At 42.1% G+C, this 24530-nt stretch overlaps 1 protein-coding gene across 1 annotated transcript in view; it reads right to left on the reverse strand.

The window, feature by feature from the left end:
- Positions 1 to 23435, reverse strand: part of LOC122806558 (profilin-1-like) — a 71278-nt gene extending 47843 nt beyond the window's left edge. Inside the window, exon 1 of the mRNA XM_044077089.1 lies at positions 23146 to 23435. Coding sequence (XP_043933024.1) covers positions 23146 to 23271 — 126 coding nt within the window. The 5' untranslated portion in view covers positions 23272 to 23435. The remainder of the gene's footprint in view (positions 1 to 23145) is intronic.
- Between the last annotated feature and the right edge of the window lie 1095 nt (positions 23436 to 24530).

Genomic DNA, 24530 nt, shown 5'->3' on the forward strand with positions numbered 1-24530 from the left:
TGCACTTGTTAAATCTTAGTGCATCAAGTTTCTTCAATTCACTGCCTGGACAACACAACATTTCTGCTTTTTATACAACTATTTGGATATGCAGCACATCTTGGAGGCCAAGAAGCCTGTTTAGGAAATTTTGGCCCAATGAAGATTTTCTAGTTAGTGCCAAAGTCAGGATCTTTGGGGCCCAGACACCCCAAGATCTCCCCCTTTACCCTAACCCTTTCCTATCCTACTTTTGAAAGGGGTTTTACCCATCTGTCCACCTATAGGTCAGATGGGTCCTTCAGGTCTTGAGCTTACCTTCTGAACTCTCAAATCAGATATGAACTTCTCTGGGGGCAAAGTTATTCATTGCTCACTTCTGCAAGAGCAGAGTTACAAGCTCTTAATCACCCACATCTCTTTAGGCACAAGATTTTGTTGCCCTGTGTTTGTGAAAGCTAAAATGCTTTCAGGGTTATTCTTAAGCCATGACATTTCAGTTTTTACATCCACAGCCAAAACATTTCACACTACTGGGCTGTCCACAGGACACTGCTTTTACAGGGAGACATAAAACCTTCAGGAAATTTTACTGTACTTCCAAAAATTCTGTACAAGAAAAGTTAAAGCAATTACTTTTCCCCATAAGCAGAAGCTTCCAGGCAAGATTCAGTCCCAATGCAAGGGCGTTGGTTACTTCTGTGGCTTTCTGCAAGATATGGACTCAATGCAGCAAATGTACACCTTAGCTAAAGTTCTTCCTATGCTCCCAGCAGGTTTCAGTTAAGATTACTCCACAGGGCTCCTTTACTATCCTCCATAAAGCCTAAGCTACTCTAGCAAGAACATAATTTTCCACATCTGTACTAAAACAGATGGACCACTGTTAGAAACCCTTCCCTTTGTGCTTTATGCCAGAGTGGATATTTCCTGTACCATATAACCTAGATGGCAGGGCTTAAAGGCAAGCTTCATAACGGATCACTAAACAGTAGCCTACATAACTATGTTCCAGGATTCCTAGTCACTTACACCTCTCCCTCCAGATGGACATGGGATATTCAATTATGTTTCAACCACTCCCATGGGCCCAGTCATACCTGGATGAACAGCAAACACTCCCTTGCACAACCACTCTTAAGTTTAACCAGACTGAAGCATGGAGAAGACACAAGGAAGCTCTACCACAAACTAGAGCCAACAGCCTTATTGGAATTTGCAAAGCCATTGGATAACCCTCTGAACACCAGATGTGATCTCAAAGGCCTAATCATTGCTCCAAAAAGATCAGAAACGGACTAGTAGCCACATTTCATACAGCATTATCTGACTGGACAAAAGCATAAAAAAAAGAAAAAAAAACAGTGCCATGCCGGTATGAAGCTACAAGAGATAAACCATTTTGTGGCTAGCCAGTTGGCTGATGGACAATCGAAGTCCACTTTCATCCTATTAAACTGAGCTTGACTTCAGACTAGGAATATATTGCTTCAGGTGTCTGGCTCCTCCCCTACCCATAATTCCCTGTGCTCCAACTAATCACCCAAGAAGAGCTTGGTCATTTGAGGGCTCACTTCACACTACCCTCTATACAGTTTTCCCTTAGCTTACTGGATAGTTGAGTGTTACTACTGAAAAAAAAATGGCACAAACCACAATTCTATTATCTATAGTGTTGGTATTTGTCTAAGTAGTTTTAGACTTTGTCCTTGGCAGGTTTTGCACTGAACGAACTATTAAAAGTTAGACAGGGTAAAAAATTAAGTATGAGCACAGACTACTCCCACAGGATCCTCCAAGTGAGTTTACTGCCTGAAGGCAGAACAATTGGAACCCCACCATGCCAAGCCTTGCTTCCTTCAGCACAAGAGCATTACAGCAAAGGAAAAGAAAAAGGAGAAAGACCAGCCAGAAATGGCAAGGAAGAGGACGACACTGGATCCAATTCCTACTCCAGGACCAAAACCCAAGACTCTGTGCTTAGATCAGAGTAGCAGATGGATCCATTTGCCTGTTATCATCCCTGGTTCTCACCTGAACAAGCCAGCCCCAGGCAATATTTTAAAGGACAGGAGACCTTTCAGACTGGCTTCTTCCATCTGGTCCTGCAGAGTATTTCAGACCAAGGAGAAGAACAAAAACAGTGAGGTTCTCTAGTAACAACCCCTCCCTTGCCAAATTACACTGGTCTGGTTGACTCTGCACAAATCTGACCCAAGGTAACCATGTCAGGGCAGACAGTTTCCTCTAGTTAGTGTAAATCCCTTCCTCTGCTGGCCTTATTTTGAACAAGGAGTCTTGGAGCAACTTCAGCACCAGGGAGCAGGAGGGGTTGACAAGACTCCCAGAGCTGTCCCTACCTCTTGGGGCCTCTGCTTTCAATAGTTCTGCTCAATCCACTCTGGAGTACAGGCTCATTGGCATTCAGACAGATCACTTTGGGGCAGATAGCAGCAACCTTAAAGGCTTTACAGGAAGTACTTTCAACTCCAAGGGACCCTTGTAGATCTGCACCAAAAACTGCTATATCCATCATTCTGTTAGGCAGGGACAGTCAGAACAAAGATCTTAGGAAGCTTGCTTACAAGCTCCCAGCCTTACTCTAACCCTCTGACATTCCCACAGAGGGAGTTCTATGCAAGTGGAAGCACACAATCCTCCCCACACTTGTCACCGATTAATCCCCCAGATCCCTGCCCATCACCTTTGATGAAATATTGGGACTTGAAAGAGAGGGGGGTCCATTGTAATGTGCCTTGAGGCACATCTTGGGAGTCATCTGACCCCTTAGTCTACCTCATGGTAGAACAAGCATGGGGGATCCCAATGTAGTGGAAACCATCCCACAGAAGCCCAATAAAATCTTGACACCTTCAAAGCATTGGAGCATGTGACCACCTGTGGATGTGATGGTGGTAACTGCAGCAAGCAGTAAGAACTTCAGCCCATCCTCCTAACAAGCAGTAAAGGGCATTTGACATGTGTTGGTGTCTTAACATTACAAGCACTGGACTATTTAGCACATGCCACCAAGATCTGATCTTGCACCTCTTTGGGTCTTAGACATCCAGAAGACAGTGGAATCAACCCTTTAGCCCCATAACATGGCCACGCAGTGGATTTCAAATGCAGCCAATGTTCCCAGCCAGGGCAGTAGGCCCCACTGTTACAGTAAACTGGCACTCTTTGGAGTCTTTGTAACTTGAAGTTTCAAGTCAATTCCCCTTATGGAGCCACTTTGGTGCAGAAGTTACTTTCTAGAAGCAAGCAAGGTGGAAAGATCCTTTGTTGGATCCCACTTCACTCCTCAGGATATACTTTTCTAGGAAAATGTGGTTCAGAAGTCAGTGGGATCTTTCCAAGAAACTTAGTAGGCCTTTTGACAGGACATCATAGCTGCCCCAGGGACATAACAGGGTTTCATAGGGCCCTTTTCTGAAAAACCCTACCAAGCCCCAAGACTTGGGACTGTTTGCTCTGGAGGCAGTCAGGGGAGTTCTTCCTACTAGAGGGTGCAGGAACCAAGTGCAACAGATTCCTGGGAGCTAGACATTTCCAGAGGCTGTAATTCTAATTTTCCAAAATGAGAGCTCTACTCCCACACCACCCAATCAGCAGGGACTAGCAGTAGTACAAATTCAAAGCTACTGCAGTGTGAAAGTCATCCAACCAGTCCCCAAAGACCAGCAAGGATCTTGAGTCTATTCAAGGTGTAGTAAAAAATATACCTAGGACCCATCATTTTGGACCAGTCTCATTTAAATTAATGAAAATTCCAGGTGGTCACAATTGACCATTTTGCCTCTGATTGATGGATGCCTGGATGTGCTCAATTGATAAAGACATATACCACAAAGTTGGAAATGCTTTAGAGATTTCAGTTTCTGGCTGGGAGGTAGTTCAGGGTGGTGCCCTTCAGTCTCACCACAGCCCCCACAGTGTTCAAGATAGCAATAGCAGCACATCTCCATCCGCTAGGGATCCAGGTATTCCCACATCCTGACAACTAGCTTTTTAACAGCTACTATCACAAATTTAACAGAGTCAGATACCTTGTACTCTGGTTGCTTCAGGATTTGGCTAGTCTCAAATGATCGGCCTTCTTCAGAGGGTGCTTTCAATCCAGTCAACAGCTTTAGATCAGATAAAGCTCATCCAGACTAAATGCTTCAGATGCAAGGATTGGCTTTGATCATTCTACTGGTTCCCTTTGTGAACTATCCCATAAGTGGATCTACTTACAGGCTCAATCACCAACCATGCATCTTGGTGGGTAACCTCTCCATCAACTCAAGGTTGAACACTTACCTCTGTGGGGGGTGGTGTGGCACAGGGGGACACTGTCTAATACTTCTGGTCACAGACGGAAGCAAAGTTTAATCCTCACATTATCAGGCCTTCCAGGATGCTCTTTCCCAGAGGTGATATCTATTTCAGACAGAATGCTGTGGTAGTCTGGCATCTAAACAGGGAGGAACATGCTCCCACCCATCATGTCAAGAAACCATGAGGATATGGCAAAATCCTCACTAAATGCAAATCCCAACAAACTGAGCAGATGTATCCTGATGCCTCATGAGTAGTCCCTAAACTCAACAGCTGCAGAGATTAATTTGCTGGGGGGAAGCTTCACTGTAGTCTATTCCTCTATCAAAACTACAGCAGTTATTTTTGCATAAGTTTCTCCACAGAAAGGGGTCAAAGAAAGCTCTTGTCCATCACTGTGCCCAGGGTCTATGCCTCCCTTCCCCTTCTACTGAAGGGACTAATGCAGAAAAAGCAAGTCTGTGCAAAGCCAGGGTAATCCTCATATCCCTCATAGCCAGGACAAGCAGTTTCCTTTCCTAGGGCCTCTACTAGTTCATCCACCCTGGATGCTGGTGAACTTTCCAGACCTCACCCATCTGGATTGCCCTTCCAGATCAGAAATCCATGAAACTGCATGGTTCCTCCCATTTGTAGCATTAGCCAGGGATGCCAGGCTTTCCTCTAGTATGCATTTTCACAGCTTCCCAGAAAAAAATACCAAGATTTGTCATAGCAAATGAATAGTATTTGGGCATTTTCTAAAGGTCTAATCCCATTCTTTGAAAAATCTGCAGAATAGTAGGAACTGGAGCAGAGTTGCTTCAGGCCAGTTCTAGCTATTCCACTATCAAGGATGTTAGTGGCAATTTACAATTTCCTTGTAGGCTTGGAAACCCCCCCCACCTCCTTAATTCTTTAGGCCACCTATGAGACCCAGCGCCTCCCTGGGACATTACCATTATACTACAGGCATTAGCCCATTGCCCTGCAAGCCCCTTGCTATCCTATCTTGTCTTTCACAAGGAGACAGTTCAAGAACTAATGCTTTCTGCATCAAACTTGAACCACCAGTTCTTAAAATTTAAGAATACATATTCCATATGATGCATGTGCATAGTCCATTGCAATTCTATCACAGGTAGACCATTCAGAAGTTGGACCAATTGTTGCCTTAAACAGAAAATGGGGAAGTTTCCAAAGTTAGTTTGAAAGCCATCTGAACAAGGCTTCTCTTGTACAGAAACAGTCACTTGGTTTTGCAGTATAAAACAGAAACATTCAACCAGAGTGGTGGCTGCCTCTACAGCATTTGCAAGCAGACTTCCCATTGATAGAGCAGCTACTTGACAGTTCACACATTACAAATTTTATTAGTCCATATCTTGTTCATCCTTTCACACTACAATTCTCAGGAGTATCCCAAGATTCTACCCAAGTCACTTGGGAATCTGTCCCACAGTTGAACTGAACCAAAACATTATAGATCCATAGACATTTAATACAAAAGTTGAATACTTGCCAAAATGACAGATCTGTGTTGCCAGTTTTTGTTCCAGTGCAAAACCCCACCTGTTTTTCATCCAGTTCAAAATCCCACCTCCCAACCCCCTCTAAAATAAATTTGTATTCTTGGGGACCAGGTTAGGATGAACTAGGCAGTGGTTACATTTGCTTAACATGTACCAGCTATTTGTTAGAAAATGCTTTGCTAGTTGACACTAGTTCATTTTATTGCTGTTGATAATTAGGCTCCAAGCAGGGCAAAATGAGGTGATTTGGTGGAGTGTATGGAGTTACGGGCAAGGGAGGAGCCAGAGCCCTGAAGCAAGATCTTCCAGTCAGTGCAGAGGTTGGATCAGACGACCCACAGTTCAACCAGATGAAACAATAGATTCAGGTTGTCTGTTAAGTACAAACTTTCATTTAGGTGTAGGTGGAAGCAAGAATTAGATGCATATCTCAGGGCATGGTGCCAAAACACCCCAGGAAATTTACTCTTCCATCCAAAACAGAACAGTAAACCCATACTTCCAGCCATTAGTCTTGCTGTAACCATTCATGGACAGCAGCATTACAAGAATCACCCCTTCCAAACATAGCTGTGTACAAGAGGGCTATTTGTCAAATCTGAGTGACATCCATTTCCAGCCCTCTGTACTCTTTGGTCAAGAGAGATAGATATACCCTGTTCTTAAAATGCATTTCCTCCAATTACTTACCTTAGCTGCTTGACATTTAAGTTTGCATTCTCACCTCCACCTCTCTAAAGGAATTTCAAAAACACTCCCTAGCACCACAAAATACACTGCTCTATGATTACTCATGCTTCAGAAGTTCCACTTACAAATATCACACCAGGGCCAGCAGTCCCACTACCTAGTCAGCAGGAAGGCAGAGGATTTTTGTGAAAAAGGAATGGAAATGCTGCTAGTTTCACCATCACACAAACCTGCAGCAAAAAAGTCCAACTCTGAATTATCACCGATTACCCTCCAACTGTCCATTTCACAACACCCTGATTTTGTCCCATTACCTTTGTCCATCCCTCAAAGCTTTTGATAGCAGGGTAAGACACTAATGCTAGATTTTAGTTGCATTTTCCAAAAACTATACATGCCAATACAAAACCTGTTCCATTAACAAAGACTACTGCATTCAGCCCCTGTGGAGCATTTATATTTAACTTACTAAGAGGAGATCCAGCCCACTAGTACAGAAATGCAGGTTAGACCAAACTTTGGATCAAACCTGGAAATGTGAAGAGGGCAGTACTTTGGGAAGGCAGACTTATGAAACAGTGAGCTGGAACAGTAAGAAAATCCAGTAAGTTGGACTTGCAGAGCAGGAAGCCCCCCTGCTGTGCAGTTATGTGCAATAAGTGGTTGCACATGATCTTTAAGCAGAAGTGTGAAGACAGCGTGGTGATGCAAAGTGGATGCTGAATGCACAAGTGAGTCAGTGCTCTAACATTAAGGCAGCAGTGTCAGTGGAAATATAGCTGCTAATCAAATAGCAATCAAGGTTGCAGGCTACGACACAGGGAGGAAGAGCAACTACAAAAGCTATAAAAAGTTAAGAAAATTTACTGCAGTGTTAAGCTGGATCTTCTCCCCTTTGAGAGATTTAGCACCACCCCCCCTCCCAAAAATACTATTTTCCAACTTAAGGCATTATGCAAAAATACCCCATCTACTAGCAGCTGCTACAAACTAAGCAATGACTGTAAAAGCAGTCTGACCGCACATATTGCTTGGGAAGCATGGATAAGCAATGACAAGGCTTGCAAATTCAAACATGCAAGCCAAATAACTAGGCTAGAATTTGCCACAATCATGGTGAAAGTTTTTAAAACTTAAAATATTGCTTTACAGCTAGACTAGCTAGAACATGGGTCAGCATACCAGACTGCTGAAGTGTGCAGACATGTTTAGCTGCACTAGTATAGCATCTATTTAAAAAGAATGGCTGGAAGCCCTAGTCCTAGAATGCATCTCAGTGATCACTTCACAATCTGTGCCACCAAGAACAAATTACTATTCCTGTAAACAGTTCTCTACAGAGGCATAAACAGAGGAACAGCCCCAAACTGGAGCACAGCACTCTTCAATGAACCCAGACAACTGATGTGCAGGTACATTCCTGGCCTGAATGGCTTTGCCCTTCTGAACAGGGTAGGTCTAGCACAGTGCATCTAGTTTCTGAACCTACCAAGATCCCATGAAAGGAGTTCAGAACTAGCCTGGCACAATGCAGTTTGCTATACACCAGTCAATGTTTAGGTTGTAATTTGTTTTCTAATACTTTATTCAAGATGTCACAGAAGACATGCTGTGGACTGAAACCCCCACAAACTTTATCAAGGATGTTTGTTCAACTAATGTAGCCATGCTCATCAGGTATGCCACACGAGAGAGTTTTACACCAACCTCAATAGCCACAATTTAGATGCATATTTCACTCTGATCTACAGAGAACAGTGGTAGGGTCCCAAATGGAGAATGGGCTACAAAATGAACTGTGGTGGACAAGATCCAATTTTTTTAAAACTGTAAACTTGACTCACCTGCAAAAAGTGGTGACAACAATTTGTAGCAGCACCCAGTAGGTGCCTTTAACTGCAGACTCACATGCACACCTGTCAGTGTTAAATTGTGACATTCATGGCTATTTGGAAAGCTATACATGGCAAGAGGACCACCTGCACTGTGGATGTGACAAAGAAAGGTAGGACAACAGTTTCTATATGCCACTCTGGGGGTAGGGTCAAAGTTTAAGACCAAAAATCTTAAAAAGAATCCATGAACAATTTTCCAGAGTGCAATGGATGTGCTTCACCCGCTCTGCCACTGAAGCTAGTTCTGCAGCTTTTTGACAACTCACTCATTTGCTTACCATATGCACGGTACCAGTATGAAAAGGACATTCTTGAATTTGCTTTAATGGACAAGACTGCCTCCACATTTGGAATCTGAATTAGTACTATGCTTATGGAAAACAGAATATAGCTAGGGTGCCTATTGCTGTGTACCACCTGTTTACACTTCACTGTACTATAAGATGTAGCTATTAATGTCTATTACACATCATAGGTTATTGCTACAAGCTCATGAAATTCCTTGTAAAACTACCTATAATCTCCATGTGGGGACAGTTACATCACAACCCATGCCTTAGTGCCTGCACATATTGTGCTAGTTTTTCATACCATAGTGCAGGGCATCTTTTGCAAATGATATTTAGAAAGAAATTGCTTTCCATTCTCTCCTCAGAAGCAAGCCTACAAGACAGCTTCCCCACTTTGGGGAACTTGGGTTAACTGCTTTCAATGCCAGATTAATACATGGTCAATGCCCTCTTTCTGGCATAGAGGGGGTTCCACTGATTTTTGCTGGCAGGGGTACTGCTTGCATTTGTTACTGTGCTCATGTCACTAATGTACAGCTGGCTGCTTTGTTTTACCTTACCCATTTATCATGTAGGCAGCTGTACCCAAATTCTGCTTTCCTTACTATTTCTTCAGTGAATATGGGAATGTTTGTTAGAATTTACAATACTAAGGGACCTACAGTCTGAAAGGATCCCTGCAAAACACTCACAAATGCCACAATTTATATATCATTTTCTGCCAAGACCAGGGAACCCTTTCCAAGTAGGAGTCCAAAAAACACACCCAACAATACTATTTTCCAACTTAAGGCATTATGCAAGTCATATGTTTTTGCTTTCTGAAGCATGTGGTTCTGGAAATTATAAAGGCTGGGTACGTATAAACTAGAACTGAAGTTAAAATTTAGGGTACAAGGAGAGAGTGTGATTTAACAATTACAAAGCATTGACACTGGCCCTCCAAGGAAGAGATATGGGTTCGCCTTTTGACAACTGCCACTGTAAATACTTGCCTTGCTTCCATGTTAGAGTTTAGCAACAAGATGGTTAAATGCAGAATATCCTTACCATATTCCTCCATCACTCCCTGGAATTTTGTTCATCCCCACCTCCTCCACAGCTTCCCCAAAAACTTGTGGATAAGTTTGTGCAACTTCAACATTACAAGTAAACTACATCCTTTGATACAAGGTCAGAATTTGACCAAGTTACAAGCCCTGAAGTTTAGCACACCTTTTCTCTCAATGTCTATTTTTAGAGTCACTGCAAATCTGTTTCTTTATCCCCTTTACCTTACTGAGATGAAGACTGCTTAGCCTTAATTGCTTCAAATGGGCATTTATGAAGTGTAGCCTTGTTTTAGCAAAGCCAGAAACAAATGCTCAGAGAAATTACTAAGGCAAGCTGTGCAGGTCTGAGACAACTGAAAATGTTTTTTTACATGTTACTCCCATTTACTATTTAGGCAGTAATTTTACATCTCATTTAGTAGAAATGAGAACATACCAAAAGCCTCAGCTTCCTTCAGGATTACAGGTCTATTTTTGCTGCAGAAAGAGTCCCAATACCATATTACTAGTGATCCCATTCATCACAGAGCCAGCTGGGCAGGGTAGAAACAAGTGGTCATCCACTCACCCAGAGTGGGGAGGGCAGGCAGATCAATGCTGACAACTGGCACAAGCTTTGTTAGAGCCAGGTGCTGTAGAACAAACGCTGTATGAAAAGTTAAAGCAAAACATCAACTACTGCACTGTCCAGGGTTGAGGTTAAAGCATCAGAAAAGCCTACATATTTGGCTCAAGTCTCTCCATAAGATACGGATATCAAAGAGGAAGACCGCAAGCCAGCAAAATATGGAAATGTGCTGACAAGCAATCTTGCTTAGAATACAAAGGCCAGATGTGGAGACTTCATTTCTAAGGATTAAGACACCCTAAACAAGCAAAAATGGCAGTAAATTTACCAGTGGTTTGACTAACGGAAAAAAGCCACCAGCATGAAATTATCCAGTTACAGGCAGAATTTCCCCAAAGCTTACTCACTCCACCCGCACCATTTTACATGAGTGCACAATGACAGAAGACATCTTCTTCCAAGGAAGATCTATCTGAATACATGCAGTCCTACAGTTGGTAGACTAGGTTTAACCAAAGTCCTTCCACTAACCATTCAAAATACTGCATATTCTGGTACAAATATGCAGTTTGTAAACACTACTGCACCCCCAGTCCATCATTCAGAAGTACTGTGTAGGCAACTGTTAGCTCTGTAGAATGGGCAAGTTGTGACTGAACATGGAAAATAAACCAAGTCAAAAGGTAAGTTACTTATGGATTTGTATAGCAAGCTTTTATTAGCCAGTTCTGAAGCACCACCAATTTGTTCTGCACAAAAGCCACTGAAGGGCAAGGATGCTGTAAAGCAGCATACAACCAAAAAGGAGGATGGGTGGGAATGCTACAAGCCTACTCAATAATTCAATTTCCTTACCCCTTGTCCTACCAACTTGCATTTATGCCCCCCCCCCCCCAAAAAGGCAGTCTAGCAGCCGGAATTTTTTTAGGGGTAGTGCACTACTTGTAGAAGCATATTGCTCAGAGCCACTAATACTTATACCCCAGTATATAGTAGCATTTGGAGAACATTTCTGCAGAATTACAGAAAAACTCCTAAATGAACACTACCAATGTGTTTAACACTGGCCAAAAAGTTACAACTTCAACCAAGAAACTCACAGGATGGTTAAAATGGGATACTTTTAAAATTATAAAAAGGTTTGATGAAATAGGATTCAGTTTTATTTACCATGGTTCAGTTACTCACTAAATGCGAGACCCTTTCAATGAGGAATTAAATTAAGACAGAAGATTCCTCTGAATGATGTACATTTGAGCTATGCTCTCAACAGCCCAGATTAACAGCCCCAGGTTCTGCCTCAAAACAGGTTTCTTTTTCTGGCAAATCACTAAGGAATGAAGTCATCAACTAATCATACATCCAGGTTGGACTTCAAATCCTTCAAAAATGCATACCAATATAAAAAGCTTATTCTAGTAACTCAAACAGCAATATTTAACATTGTCCCAGGTTTTAGGAGGGTAAGAGCATAAGCATTATAAATTGGGCTTGCAGAGTAACACCAATGTCACAATTATGGACTTTTAGAAGAGTGACCCACCCCCTCTGCTGGGCAGATTCTGAAATGCAACCATATTTCTAAAGTACAGGTGGTGCTGCGGTAGCATTGTCGCCTCACAGCAAGACAAGACGCTGACCGGTTTGACTCCACTAGAGCGTCTTGTGTGGAGACATGCGTGAATGGGTGTACCTTCATTGAAGGTTGTGCATTAGGGCTGGCAACTCAGCATGTAAAAATCAACTGCCAATCATTAGCGGACTGGAGTTCTGATGTGGTGACCCCTAACCGGGAAAAAGCCGAAAGACAACAAATGTGCCAATTTTATCAGTAGGGGAAACTGGATCGGCATGTATCAATTTTAGCGCACTTTACTGGTTCAAAGCTGGTCACTCACTGCAGTAAATTTCCAGCATAAACCACAAGGACAGTGGAAGCATGTACAGCTCTGGTCTAGATTATGCTAGTCTTTTTAAACAAGAAACTCAGACTCTGTACAATACCAATTTACAACAGACATTACTTTCTTAAAGCTACCTACACTTCCCCTGCAAAGGGTTACTCAAGACAGTCCAAAAACCATATCCTACCTCTTGAGAAATCTGGGCAAAGCCATATGTAATGGGGACAATGGTCCAAAATAGGGACACTGTTCTTACAAACTTGGGTTTATAAACAGGTTTTGCATTAGCATGAATTTTCAGAAGGGAACGAAGTCTGAAAAATATCCAGACTTACCTCCATGATTTGCCAGAAAAAAAAAAAAGTTGACCAAAAAATGAGGCAAAAATCTGTACAGTTGAGGAATGCTCATTAAGCCAATACAATTTTAGTGCCTGGAGTGCTCATTTTTGAAGGTGCTTCTACATATTTAGCTCATAGGTACAACTCAATGCTCTATCTAGTCTCGTTACACAATCAAGTTACAGAACACATGTCAATTAATGTGGAGACCTAAAAAAGCTTGCGCTTCCCAGTGAGCCAGGGCTTCTTAGGGAGCATCCCTTACACAATTTTGACAGTTAACCCACTGCATCCTTCCCTAGTGCTTTGCAGAGCGCATGCAGGATGACCTCAATCAACGCTGGGGGTGTTACCCCCGACACCTAAATGGTGGCCTTTCACAGCTGACTCTTGCCTTAGGAGGCATTTGTTTGAGCTACTAGTTGCCTCCTGACAAGGGCAAAAATGGCAAGAACTACTTTCAGGCACCTTTGGTTGCTGTACTAGCCCAAAACACATTCATGAAATTTTCAACTGCTAAAAAAGCTGTAAGGTGTCAGTTTGAGACAGGGTTCTACCAGAACTCAGTTTATAAGTATGCACAATATGCCACTTTGATATTACATTAACAGAAGGACTAGTTGATCTACTACAAAGATGCAACTGTGAAGGCACCAACTTTACAAAACAGCTTCCTCATGAGAGGAATGAGCAACCCAGCCTGCTGCTGAGACAAACCCAACAGACAGCCCAAAGCGGGAGGGAGTGGTCATCAGTTCACCCATCCTGAGAGGGTAAGGTGGCACATTACACAAACTCACATCTCTTGTAGGGGTCAAAGAGAATGTGGCAAGTCAGACCATTTTAGCAAGTCAGCATGTAAGGGTTCCAAACCAATTCTGTGCTGAACATGAATCCTATTGCTCATGTAGAGTTTAAAGTTCAGACATCTTCACACCCGGTCTTGAGATTTGGCTCTGCCAAAAGCCCTCGGATAGAACAGCAGCATACGGGTCAACCAGCTGACATGTCAGTCACTGAAAGCCTATGGCAACAAAGGGAACAGGCTGGACACACCAATAATGAGGCCCTATCCAACTGCCCTTTCTGGAGCTTCAGGGTCTGTAACCCAGTGACCCCCCCCCCAAAAAAGGGCAGCTTGTCTGCATTTCCAATGTCCCGAGTTTAAGTTCCCCTCCCACCAAGGCAGACAGTTGAAATCACTACAAAGAAGCATGTTGCAATAATGCTGATAAACCTCCCCCATTTTACACACACAGCCACAATGACTAATGCCACTGAGATGGCAAAGTCCTAAACTGCTTTCATGCAATCCTGCACCTAAAGTGGTTAAGGAGTTCCTTATTCTGACAGCATTTCAATTTCCTGCACTGCTGGCAGTGTGAAGTTCACCCCCCCCACCCCCCCCCCCCCAGTGCTACACCACTTCCAATGTCTTGGTATTGCCAAGTTAAACCCCTTCTATCTTTCTCACCAGACTAAGTGAGAAGATTCTTTTAAAAAGCAATACCAGCAGACTTCGCTTTTTCATTAAGTCATGGTATTCTTAAATTCCCTCATCTCCTTCAAACTGCCAACTTGTATCCAAGTACAGCTACCACTTTCTACAAAGGAGTGCGCACAAAGTAGTATCCCCAACAGGAATCAAGAGGCTGGGGCCACCAGACACATTTCCTTTCTTCTTTCAGCTTTTCCCAGTTAGGGGTCGCCACAGTGGAACTCCAGTCCGCTAATGATTGGCAGTAGATTTTGATGTGCTGGCTTGCCAGGCCTAACGCACAACCTTCAACGAAGGAACGCCCATTCATGCATGTCGCCACACAGAAGACACTCTGAATCAAACTGGCAACGTCTGAGGCGACAATGCTACTGCAGCACCACCGCAGTACTACCCAAACCAATTATCAGTACTAAATGCCTTCATGCAGACCAATACCAGTTATAATGTAGACCTTTATCCTCAATTTTACTAATTTCTAAAAGATGCTGTATATAGTGAAGTGTCCAAATTTCAGTACTTGTCACATACTCGTGTACTTAATGAAGCAAAGTGGAACCCTTCAGGCTAACCAGAACTGCATTTTAAACCTACTGCACAAGGTTAAAACTACTTTTACTGCACCAAGTCATCCTTGGGATTATTAAATATGAACACTCCTGCTGCACTCAGGCAGTACACACAATAAAAGTACTGCACTTGGAACACTTCCACCTGGACACTAGGCATACATTAACAAGATGCTTTGCTCAAGTATTACAATTAGAGTAAACTAGTGGACTAAGCTGCTAAAAAGCATTCACACAGAAGAATTAGTGTTCAATTACAGTAAGCAGGTAGAGTTGTATGGAAGCACAGCAAGTTATGCCAAAGAATGTTAGGTGGGAAAACTGAATCTGCAGCTGAGGTAGGCAATTCACTATTGCATTCTGCAACAAGTTTTTTTTATTTCAGCTTAGACCCTGTGGTTTTAAAAATGAGGGAAGGGCATCGGGATGGAGCAATTCTAAAAAAATTCGGGAAGGAAGCTTTTTTTTTTTTTAACCATTCACATTCCTGGATGCAAGATACACACTGTTAAGTACCCATCACCTACAGTAGCTACCAAGAATTGCTACAGATGTCACACCACCCTCTCCCCCTACAAGTACTCAAGGCTGGTTTTTCAAAACGATCCCCAAAAGCCTTTTTGTAAACAAGAAGCTCCTACATAGATGAACCATCTTTTTTCATGCCCAAATGTATTGTTGTGCTTAATTATACAATTGGTGTGCCTATTTTTTTTTTTTGATCACTGTTGGAAAATATTTCCTACCAAGAAAAATTTAGCTCTTGCAGGATACTCACTAAACTGTTGCCATCTGCAAAAATTACTTTTGTCCAAGCCTGACAAGTTCAGTACTGCTATCCCACATTTAAGAGCTGCAGAGATGCCAGGCTGCTATCACAAAATATCAACACTGGATCTGCAAACAGATTTTGTTCCTGCCCACGGCTATGTTACAGTGGTACACAGGCAACTACTTAAACTTCCTTTTACAATCCACCCCTCCTTAAAACACTTCAGCCAATTGTGTTAGAGATGTGCTACTTACCCCATTCAACATGCTATGAAAGGCACATATGTTATTGACCAATTTAATGAGCTAATCAACTCCAAAGCCACTTGCTTAGATACCAAACTCCATGGCAATGCACACTGCATACCTTCTCCCAGTCCCCCAAGCCCACTTTCTACAAGAGACAACTTAGTGTCATTTCACACTGACTAGGAGGACCTGAAGCCTAGCCCTGCACTTGAGAAGGCAGCAGGAAAAAAAAGGACACCAGCCCAGGACAGGACACACAGCAGGTAATTTTCAAAGTAAAGCAGAAACCATATCTCTTGCTACACTATACAGGATAAAAGTTACTGCAAAAAGATAGTCATGGTGGTAAAGTCAGCTACAATTTTAATACTTCAATCTCACTGAAAATTACCAGTGCATGTCTTCAATACTAACTGCAAATACGCATTTCTGTATTAAATGTCCACTTAGTACTGTATTAGTATTCTGCACCAACTGTAGATGTTGCTACCCTATTTTACCACGTCTGAGTCACTAAAAATTGCTCTACAACCAGTTCACCTGCCTAGGTTTTGACAAACTGACTAGTCAGTACAAATTGACACAAGCTTGCAAAAGTTTCATTACAGTGAAGTTTTGCAACATCTAGTTATTCTAGCCCAGTGATGGCAAACCTATGATACGTGCCAAACGTGACATGCCACAACATTGTGTGACACCAGCAATCACCAATACCAGAGTTAAAGAAACTTAAAATGTTCAAATCAAATGCAGTGTTCCAATTCAAAATTATTAAAAGTAGGGGCATTTTTGGTACACTATTTTAAGTGCAACCGTCAGTGGGCATATAGTTCTGTTTACTACGACTTAACTGAATGGCAGTCGTAACCTCAGATGGACGAAATCAGTTTCCAAGGAGCATGCAATCAAAACAAAGGTAAAGCATGCACAATCAAGTTGCACAGTGCACTCTACCTTTGACATGCAATGTACTGACACTGAAGGGCAATCACACTTCAGTGATTAACAGGGAATTAAGCCCATTTCTCACTGTAGTGTGATCCGAGCTGGTATACTTAATGTACAGGGGTGTGGGGCACAGGGGGCATAACCACCTTGCAAAATAGTAGAATTAATGTACAGTTGACTGTAGAGTTCAACTGTACACTAATGTGCATAGCAGGAGGTGACATTATCTCCTCTAGTGATAATCAACCCATGGTTGTCCCAGTATTCATTTTTGGTGTGGTTTTAGATTAGAAATTTCATATTCAGCATTTTGGGACATTTAACACCATCAACCACAGCAGATTTGAAATTTCAATAGTAAACTGCTCTATTGGAAGTCGCTGATTTTTCTTTTATAATACATACAGGCACACGTGGACTGCATGAGGGTGACACCAGAGGAGTTAAGATGGGCAGAACCCAAAAGGTTTGCACTGCTCTAGCCCTGCTCTAGCCCATTAATATAGTCTCCTTGACAGTCTTGCATTTAACTCCTTAGAACATCTTCTAGTCCAATGGTGGACTAAATACTGTTCAACTACAGCTTACCTACACACTTTACATAACCTCCACCAAGGAGACTGACAAGAAGTTGACAAACTGGGATCCAAATTATGGCAGCAGCAAGATCACCAAGCTTTGAAAGTCTAGGTTATGGACTTCCTCCCAAACCATACAGTGGCAAGAAACTTTTCACCTTTCACAAAAGCCTTCCAACTGGGGAGGCTTTCCAATTTTTCCTGTTAGTTTAGTTAAAAGTGTCATGACGGTTCTATTCCACTCTGCAGATAGACAAAATGGATAAAGGCTTAATGTATGGTACAGACTAGCAAAATTAGCATTTATCCAACAGTTCCTCCCACTTCTAGCTCAAGTTTATACTAGGCCAATGACCACCAGGGTCATAAGCCTAGCTGTGCAGTAACCCAGTTTACTTTGGACACCTGCATGGCAAGGAGGCAGCCAAGGTGTGCATGTGGTTGGGTTGTACATTAGTGCACATCAACTTATTGTTGATCTGTCCAGAGACATGGTGGCCAGAACAGGGGGTGAATGCGATTTCCCAGCCAGTGATAAAGGTTTTGTTTGAACAGGGTCCGGGATGAACTCTGCTTCAAGTGGATGGGAAGTTGCTCCCCTGTACCTGTGGTAGAATCCTTCAAGTCTCACACATTCTACTTGTGTCGCAAGCAAAGCTCAGGTCCTTTAACCTAGTGTTGCTGGTGGAATTTGTTTTGCAGATGTGCAACAGATACATCAGAACTTGATCAGAGGATGCCTTATATTCCAGGCAAAGGTCTCCTCCCAACCTGTACAAGCCAGAGCAGAGGTAGGGCCTTAAGGCAATCCATAGGACAGGTATTCATTCCATCATGGACTCTCCTGGTGAGGAACCATGGAGAGCATTCCAACCATTTCAAGTACCTTGTTAAGTACATGTCGAGGGCATACTCAATGGGTCTGAAAGGGCTGTGTAGAGTGGTACTACAACTTCCTTACACATGGATGGCATACCCTTGCTTGGGTTAAGCAACAATGATCTTACTATACTGTCCAAGTCTAATTGGTTGAAGGCCAGGTGACTGTCTACATATGTTCCCAATGCTCCAACTACCTAGTCAACTCTGAAGGGTTATTTATCACTGTAGTAATTAGCTTGGGTGGTAACTTCCCAAAAGAGCACCAATCCATTCCTTTCCAGAGTTTTAATCCATGGCTTTGGCACCAGTCATTTGTGTTGCATTCTCTTGTAGGATACCAGTACCATGAGTGAATCCATGATAGCTCCCATTCTGCAGTAGTCTTCTGCAAACATGGTGCAAGAGAAGCCTCATTACCCCTGACTTCAAAGAACACATGCCACACAGGAGCAGGCTCTGACACTTTGCTGGTAACAGTTCCCCTGATGGAAGTGGTTTCACTGATCCTGACTAGAGTCCTGCAAGCCAGCAAGTTATGTAGGGGTTTATGCCTAGTCCTGACGGGGTTTCAATAGTCAAGAGTGGGGTATTGTCTTAAATGCCTTGGCCAGGTCAAGGTAAATGGTATGCATAATTTTCCCCACATCCACAGCCTTTGTGACCCTCATGAAATCTACCAAGTTGAAGATGTAGGACACTGCCTTAAAGGAAAATTGGGATGTGTTGCGTGTCTGCAGGTTGCTAATGTCTAATTTTCATGACTTTGCATACTAGACCTGTCAAGACTGATTTGTCTGCAGTACCAGGAGTCAGTTGACTGTCCATACAAGAATAACTCTTGTAGCCCTCTTTACTTTATATGCAACCTGTAGCTGAAGATGCATCAAGTGGTCTACCAAAGTCACATTTTAGGCCATTTAGGAGGCAACTAGGGATACTGTTGGGCCCACTGAAAAAGTGTCTTCGGCCTTAGCAATTGCCCCCAGGACCTGCTCCTGTTAGTCTGGGAAGGGGGAATATGCTACAATGGAAACCTTATAGGTAGTTGGGGGGGGGGGGTGCAGTCAAACCTCAGCCAGTATATTCACCATCACCCTGCTCAGTGAAAGTAGTAATTTACAACCAGTTTTGCACACTGCTGAGTAATGTCCAAGACTCCTGACACAGCTGAAGGTGGTGACTGTCCTTAAGCCTGGGAGGACATCCTGACCTCAACTGGCCTTGTTGACTTGGACCTCAGTTGGATTCGAGAGCTGGTCTCAAAATTGATTTTGGCTATGCCTTTCTTTTGATGAATAACCAAGATAAGGATTCCACCAGCGGTGTTAGGTAGGGCAGTCCCAATGCAGCCATTTACATGTCTGTATAGGTATCTATAAAAAGTTTTGCATAGATATTTAGCTGTGAATTTTGACAAGCTAATACCTTAAGATATAGTTTGCTTTAGAAGAACTGTTACAGGTTTAGTGGTTTTCCAGACTGATTGCCAGATTTGTGGTCTAATCTCACCAACAAGTCATGCAATGACCTCCCATGTGGGAAAGGGATGGGCCCAGTATGTGTTTGATCCTCCCGAGTGCACACCATCTGGTCCATGATAGGTTCATAGATTAGTACTAAGCTAACTGCCCTTGCGAGCAGTTTTAAGCCTAGCCAATTATCCCTCGTGAGACTCAAACCCTGCACCTTGTGTTTGCAAGGCAAACACCCTAACCATTAGGCCACCCTCCCAACCATCATGTTAATTAACAGACAATTTACTGGACCACATTTCCCCAGTCTAAAGTAGGATGACTGAAATCAAAGTAAAATCTACATTACACAATCATTTGCGATTGAATAATATTCTTTAAATATTTGTGTTCCCAGTAAATATTTGTGTTCCCAGTATTTTCATTTTGGTTATCTGGTTAAATCTACAATACACAATCATTTGATTCTTCAAAGATGAAAGTACTGGCTGTCACTGAAGTGAATCTAAAGCCAAGGTTTACACTGCCAGAAAAATGGTTAAGGAGCAGTGCAATGTTACTTTTCCATTTCCTCAGTTTTACCAATCATGTCAAACTTGGGACAGTAGACTCTAGTACATAAAGCATTATGACGATGAGGCTTACCAATTATCTGCTATGCTATTGGAAATGTCAGCGGTTTTAATACTTGCTGTTTGAGTGGTTTGACTGCAGCAGATCCTCACTTGCTTCCATAATTTTCGACTTCATTGTTCAGGAATGGGGGTGGCCAGCTAGTGCCTAACATTAATCCCTGCTGATTTATTGTAAACTTTAAAGAATAAAGCAAGGCAGGGCAAAATCTTGAAGCAATATCAGGAACTTTCTTCAAAATAAGGGCATTAGGGAAGCACATCCCTATTTTCAGGTTAAAATACCCACCTCTTCACAGGATTTATTAAAATCCACCATCAATCCCAATGCTCTTCTATTGCACAGGAAACCAGACTTCAGGGCCAGCATATGATACCATTTTTGGAAACAACATTTACGAATAAGCACCAAGATAAGCCTCAAATCAAACAATTCATCCATTTTATTAATGGAATCGTAGTGCAGGATAGTGCAGTCCATTAACCCTATTACAAGAATATGCCAAGCTGTTTAGCATTCCCCAAAACTTCACTGATCTCTACAGAACCTTCAACTCTGACCAAGTTAACGTATTCAGATCACACATTTTGCTAAATGGGTACTTGGCAGAGCCATTGGTTAAATTCCCTCTCTCCTTTTAAAACTCTGCCACAACTTAGGCACACTGGACTGACAGCTTCAATATTTAGTCTTCCCAGTCTCCTTTTCTCTCTACTCATTCCTACCTTATACTACTCAAGCCAACATACCTCTACCTTGCTTATGCAACTTCCCCATTTATCTTCAAAACTCATTAGTACAGAGTAGACAAGCCACCTTAAACAGCAGGCTCACTATGAGAGGCAGTCATCTCCCACAGCTTATCCAGCTCCATTTGCCAACAGGTAGCAGTTATCACTTTACTGCAGAAGGGTGATAGTGTCCTACAGTGTCATCTAGGACTAGAATGTCCTGCAATTTTATGAAACTGCAACCATGTTATATGGGGAAACAAAATTTAAAGCTCCAATGTAAAGCAATTTTAATACTACCCCATCCAAAACTTTTACGACAGTAAACACTTCCAGCCAGTCAAAACTTACGACAGTAAAAACTAGTTTCTCAATATCCTCCACCAATAAGACTTTTTCCCTCCGTACTGTTTATGAGGGGGTTACCACCTCGTATAATTTGTAACCCCCCCCCCCCACCACCACCACCACCAGTTGTACCACTAATTTAAACTGTCAAGAGTAAGGTTAAGCATAAAAAAAATTACACTACCTAAAAAAAGCTTGTATGACGTATTTCAACTGCAAACAAAATCCACGATTCTCAACTTTCATTTTGTGAACTGTGGTAACTTAGCAGACAGAGAAAGTTACTTGCAGAAGAGTGTGGGCCAGTATGACTGACTTAACCCTTCACAAAGAAACCCATACCGCTCAACTGTCCCCAGTTTCACCACGTTTTCAATCTACCCGAGAATTCCGTCATGCCCATTAGCAAATGTACCATGACAGATCTTCCAATGTAGTCTTAGAAATCCATGTTTCTCGTTGTCCCACAACGGGATTCGATACCCAGTCATTATGGGTAAAGCGCTATAATATGCCCAACAAATGACCTCGCTTTAAAACGTTAAGTATTTTTCCACACAGACAGTAGTCCACGCTTTGAGAGGTCAATTATGTTCCTTATGGAGTTGGAGATTCTCTATTAGATTTTTACTTCACAAAATACACATACGTACTCTTATGCTGCTACTTCCAAGTGAAAAGTAGCAGTATTTTTAACCTGACTTTTGACCCCTTATCTCGCAATTTTCAGCTTTTGTCCTGACCTTACGGAAAGTTTGTGTTCACAGATGAAACCACAAACTGTAGCTTAATAGTCCCCCCGCACTTTCAAAACGTTGATGTGAAATTAGTCTATAATACTAGACACGTTTATTACTACGTAAAGCTACGGAAGGGTGAACATTTCCTGGACTTTTTACGATTATGGCTTTCCTCCATTCATGAATTAAGCGGGACTATAGTCTTACTAAAGGAGTGAGGGAAATACAGCGCCTACACAAAGCGGACGCACACTACTGCAAAATATTTTTGCTTGTATCCAATTAGATGCATTTGCGCAAATCGTTCCGAATCGCCAACAAATCCACATTTCCAAATCAGCTACAACGCGAAATTTGAGCAAAAACGTACACGTGTTCATCTTGGATTAACCCCATCACCACAACAAACAAGTTCAATCCGTGTGAATACTGCAGACCACATCGATGAGGTTGTAGACTGAAAATAAATACAACACCCAGAGAGGAGAGTTTACACCCAAACAGACTGCGGCTCGACCTATATTGCAGGGAAAATGGGTTGCGGATGATCTAGTAAACAGATACAGATAGAGTCCATAAATGGACGTTTTATGCGTGGGAAACTATTCTAGCAATATATCTGCCTTTAAACCAAAATTATGACGCTTGCACTCCCCAGGCCAAACTACATGCCGTAAGTCTCCTTTATGCTACTACAAAGCTTGGATTTTTTCCCCTTCTAGAAGAATGTACACAGATATCTTATCTAGAAGCGTAGCGTACAATGAGCAAGTATCGCTCATGTACAGCAGAGTTGCACTCTAAGGACTAGAGGAAGCCAAAAATCCAGGCGACGCCCCTATGGCGGCCCGAAAGGACTAATGTGCGCGGTTAGTAACGTCGAACTCTTGGGCGTAGTATACGTTTCGTACTTCCAACTTCCTTCTTCCAGACTGCGAGAAGTGGACACGCTTACAATGCTTTAATTTTTCAAGCTAGTGACAACAAAAGTTCCGTGCGATCCCACTTTTCAATCCCAACTTATATAAAATATATAACACCTAAAAAGGAACTTATTAAAAGCAAAATCAGACATCACAAGAAAACTTTTTTCAGCTACGAAACCGAGATCCCAGTCGCCAGTCCCGCATCCCTTTCAAAACCTTCACAAGTATGACTTCTTCCACTTACTGAAATGCCATCCAGACAACTGCCCTTGGACGCATAAATACTGAAGCTAGGTTTGAAGCCAACGATGGCTGCAGCTTGTACATTGGGGTAGCCCATCATTTGGTCAACGTACGGCATCCAACTCATTTTGATTATTAAATAGAGAAGGTAATGAACTAAATGTCTCAAACCAGCAACAGCCTTACAGATACGAGCAGCGAATATCGAACGGCTTTCTTGCTAGAACCTCCACCTAAAGAAGACAGAAGTTCACGTTCGAACTTTTATAAGGCACGGAAAACGTATCACTGAAGCAGGAAGGAGAGCTGCTTATATTACTTCGGGGGGGGGGGGGGGGGGTGAGGACGACTCCCCTCCCGCCTATTTGCTTTATATTGCACTTCCCTAAAGTTTATTTTTGAGTTTAGTATTGGACGCACTATTAGTTCTTGTATTATAACCAAGACTATTGCCACTTTCGCAACTATTAACTGTTAATGTTCAGGAACAACTTTACACATCTAGTCGGGAACGAATGTCTTAAATATCAGTAACGGTACTGTCAATTAATAAGTGCTGTGGATGAGTCCATTACTAAATACGAGCCAAAACAAACATGCCTCCAATTTAAGAGGTGCAGTTTGCTTTGAGTTTTACAGTTTAGCTGCCCTATATGCAATCCCACTCTCTCATTTTTCTTCAATTAGGAAGGAATTATTGAATGTAGATTAGTTGTAATCTGAGTTATATATTTCTTTTAATTTGGTTGTAAACGCCATTCTCACAATATCAGATTATATTGGCTTTTGTAGTTGTGTACTTGAAATTAAAAAAAAAAAAGAAAATAAGATTCGTAACAGCTCAAAACGAACGGTTTGGTAGCACAAACTCTAAAACTTAGCTGTGTACACGAGGAACTGGTACTTTACAAAACTGGAGTGAGAAAAAGAAAAAATATATATATCTGTCTTTCTATCTATACACGTACATACACACATGTTCGTTTACTTCTCTTTTTGAACATGGTTAATTTATAAAATAAGAAACCCTGCGTATGTTGAAGGTGTTTGCACAACCTTTCTAACGATTATGAATTTTTCCCGTTATCGCTCAGTTAAGACACAGTTGGAGTACTGAAAATGTGTGATTTAAACAGCAGAGGTTTAGCTAAGTGTATCTAGAGAAAAGATACAGTACTGTGCGTAGTCGCAAGAATTCATTTTTTGTGAACACCTTGAAGCATCATAGTTCTCAATCTTTAACCTCCAGAATTAGCAACAAAGCAAAAAATAATTAGGGAAAGGACACACACTTTTTAAATATTGATAGTATAATCTCAAAGTTGGTAGAAACTGACTATTAATGTCTATTTTCTTAAGTCAAAGAAGTCTGTAATTGTAATCATT

Source organism: Protopterus annectens, chromosome 7.part0 (assembly GCF_019279795.1).
Source record: "Protopterus annectens isolate FY-2018-M chromosome 7.part0, PAN1.0, whole genome shotgun sequence".
In the NCBI taxonomy this organism is placed as follows: Eukaryota; Metazoa; Chordata; order Ceratodontiformes; family Protopteridae; genus Protopterus; species Protopterus annectens.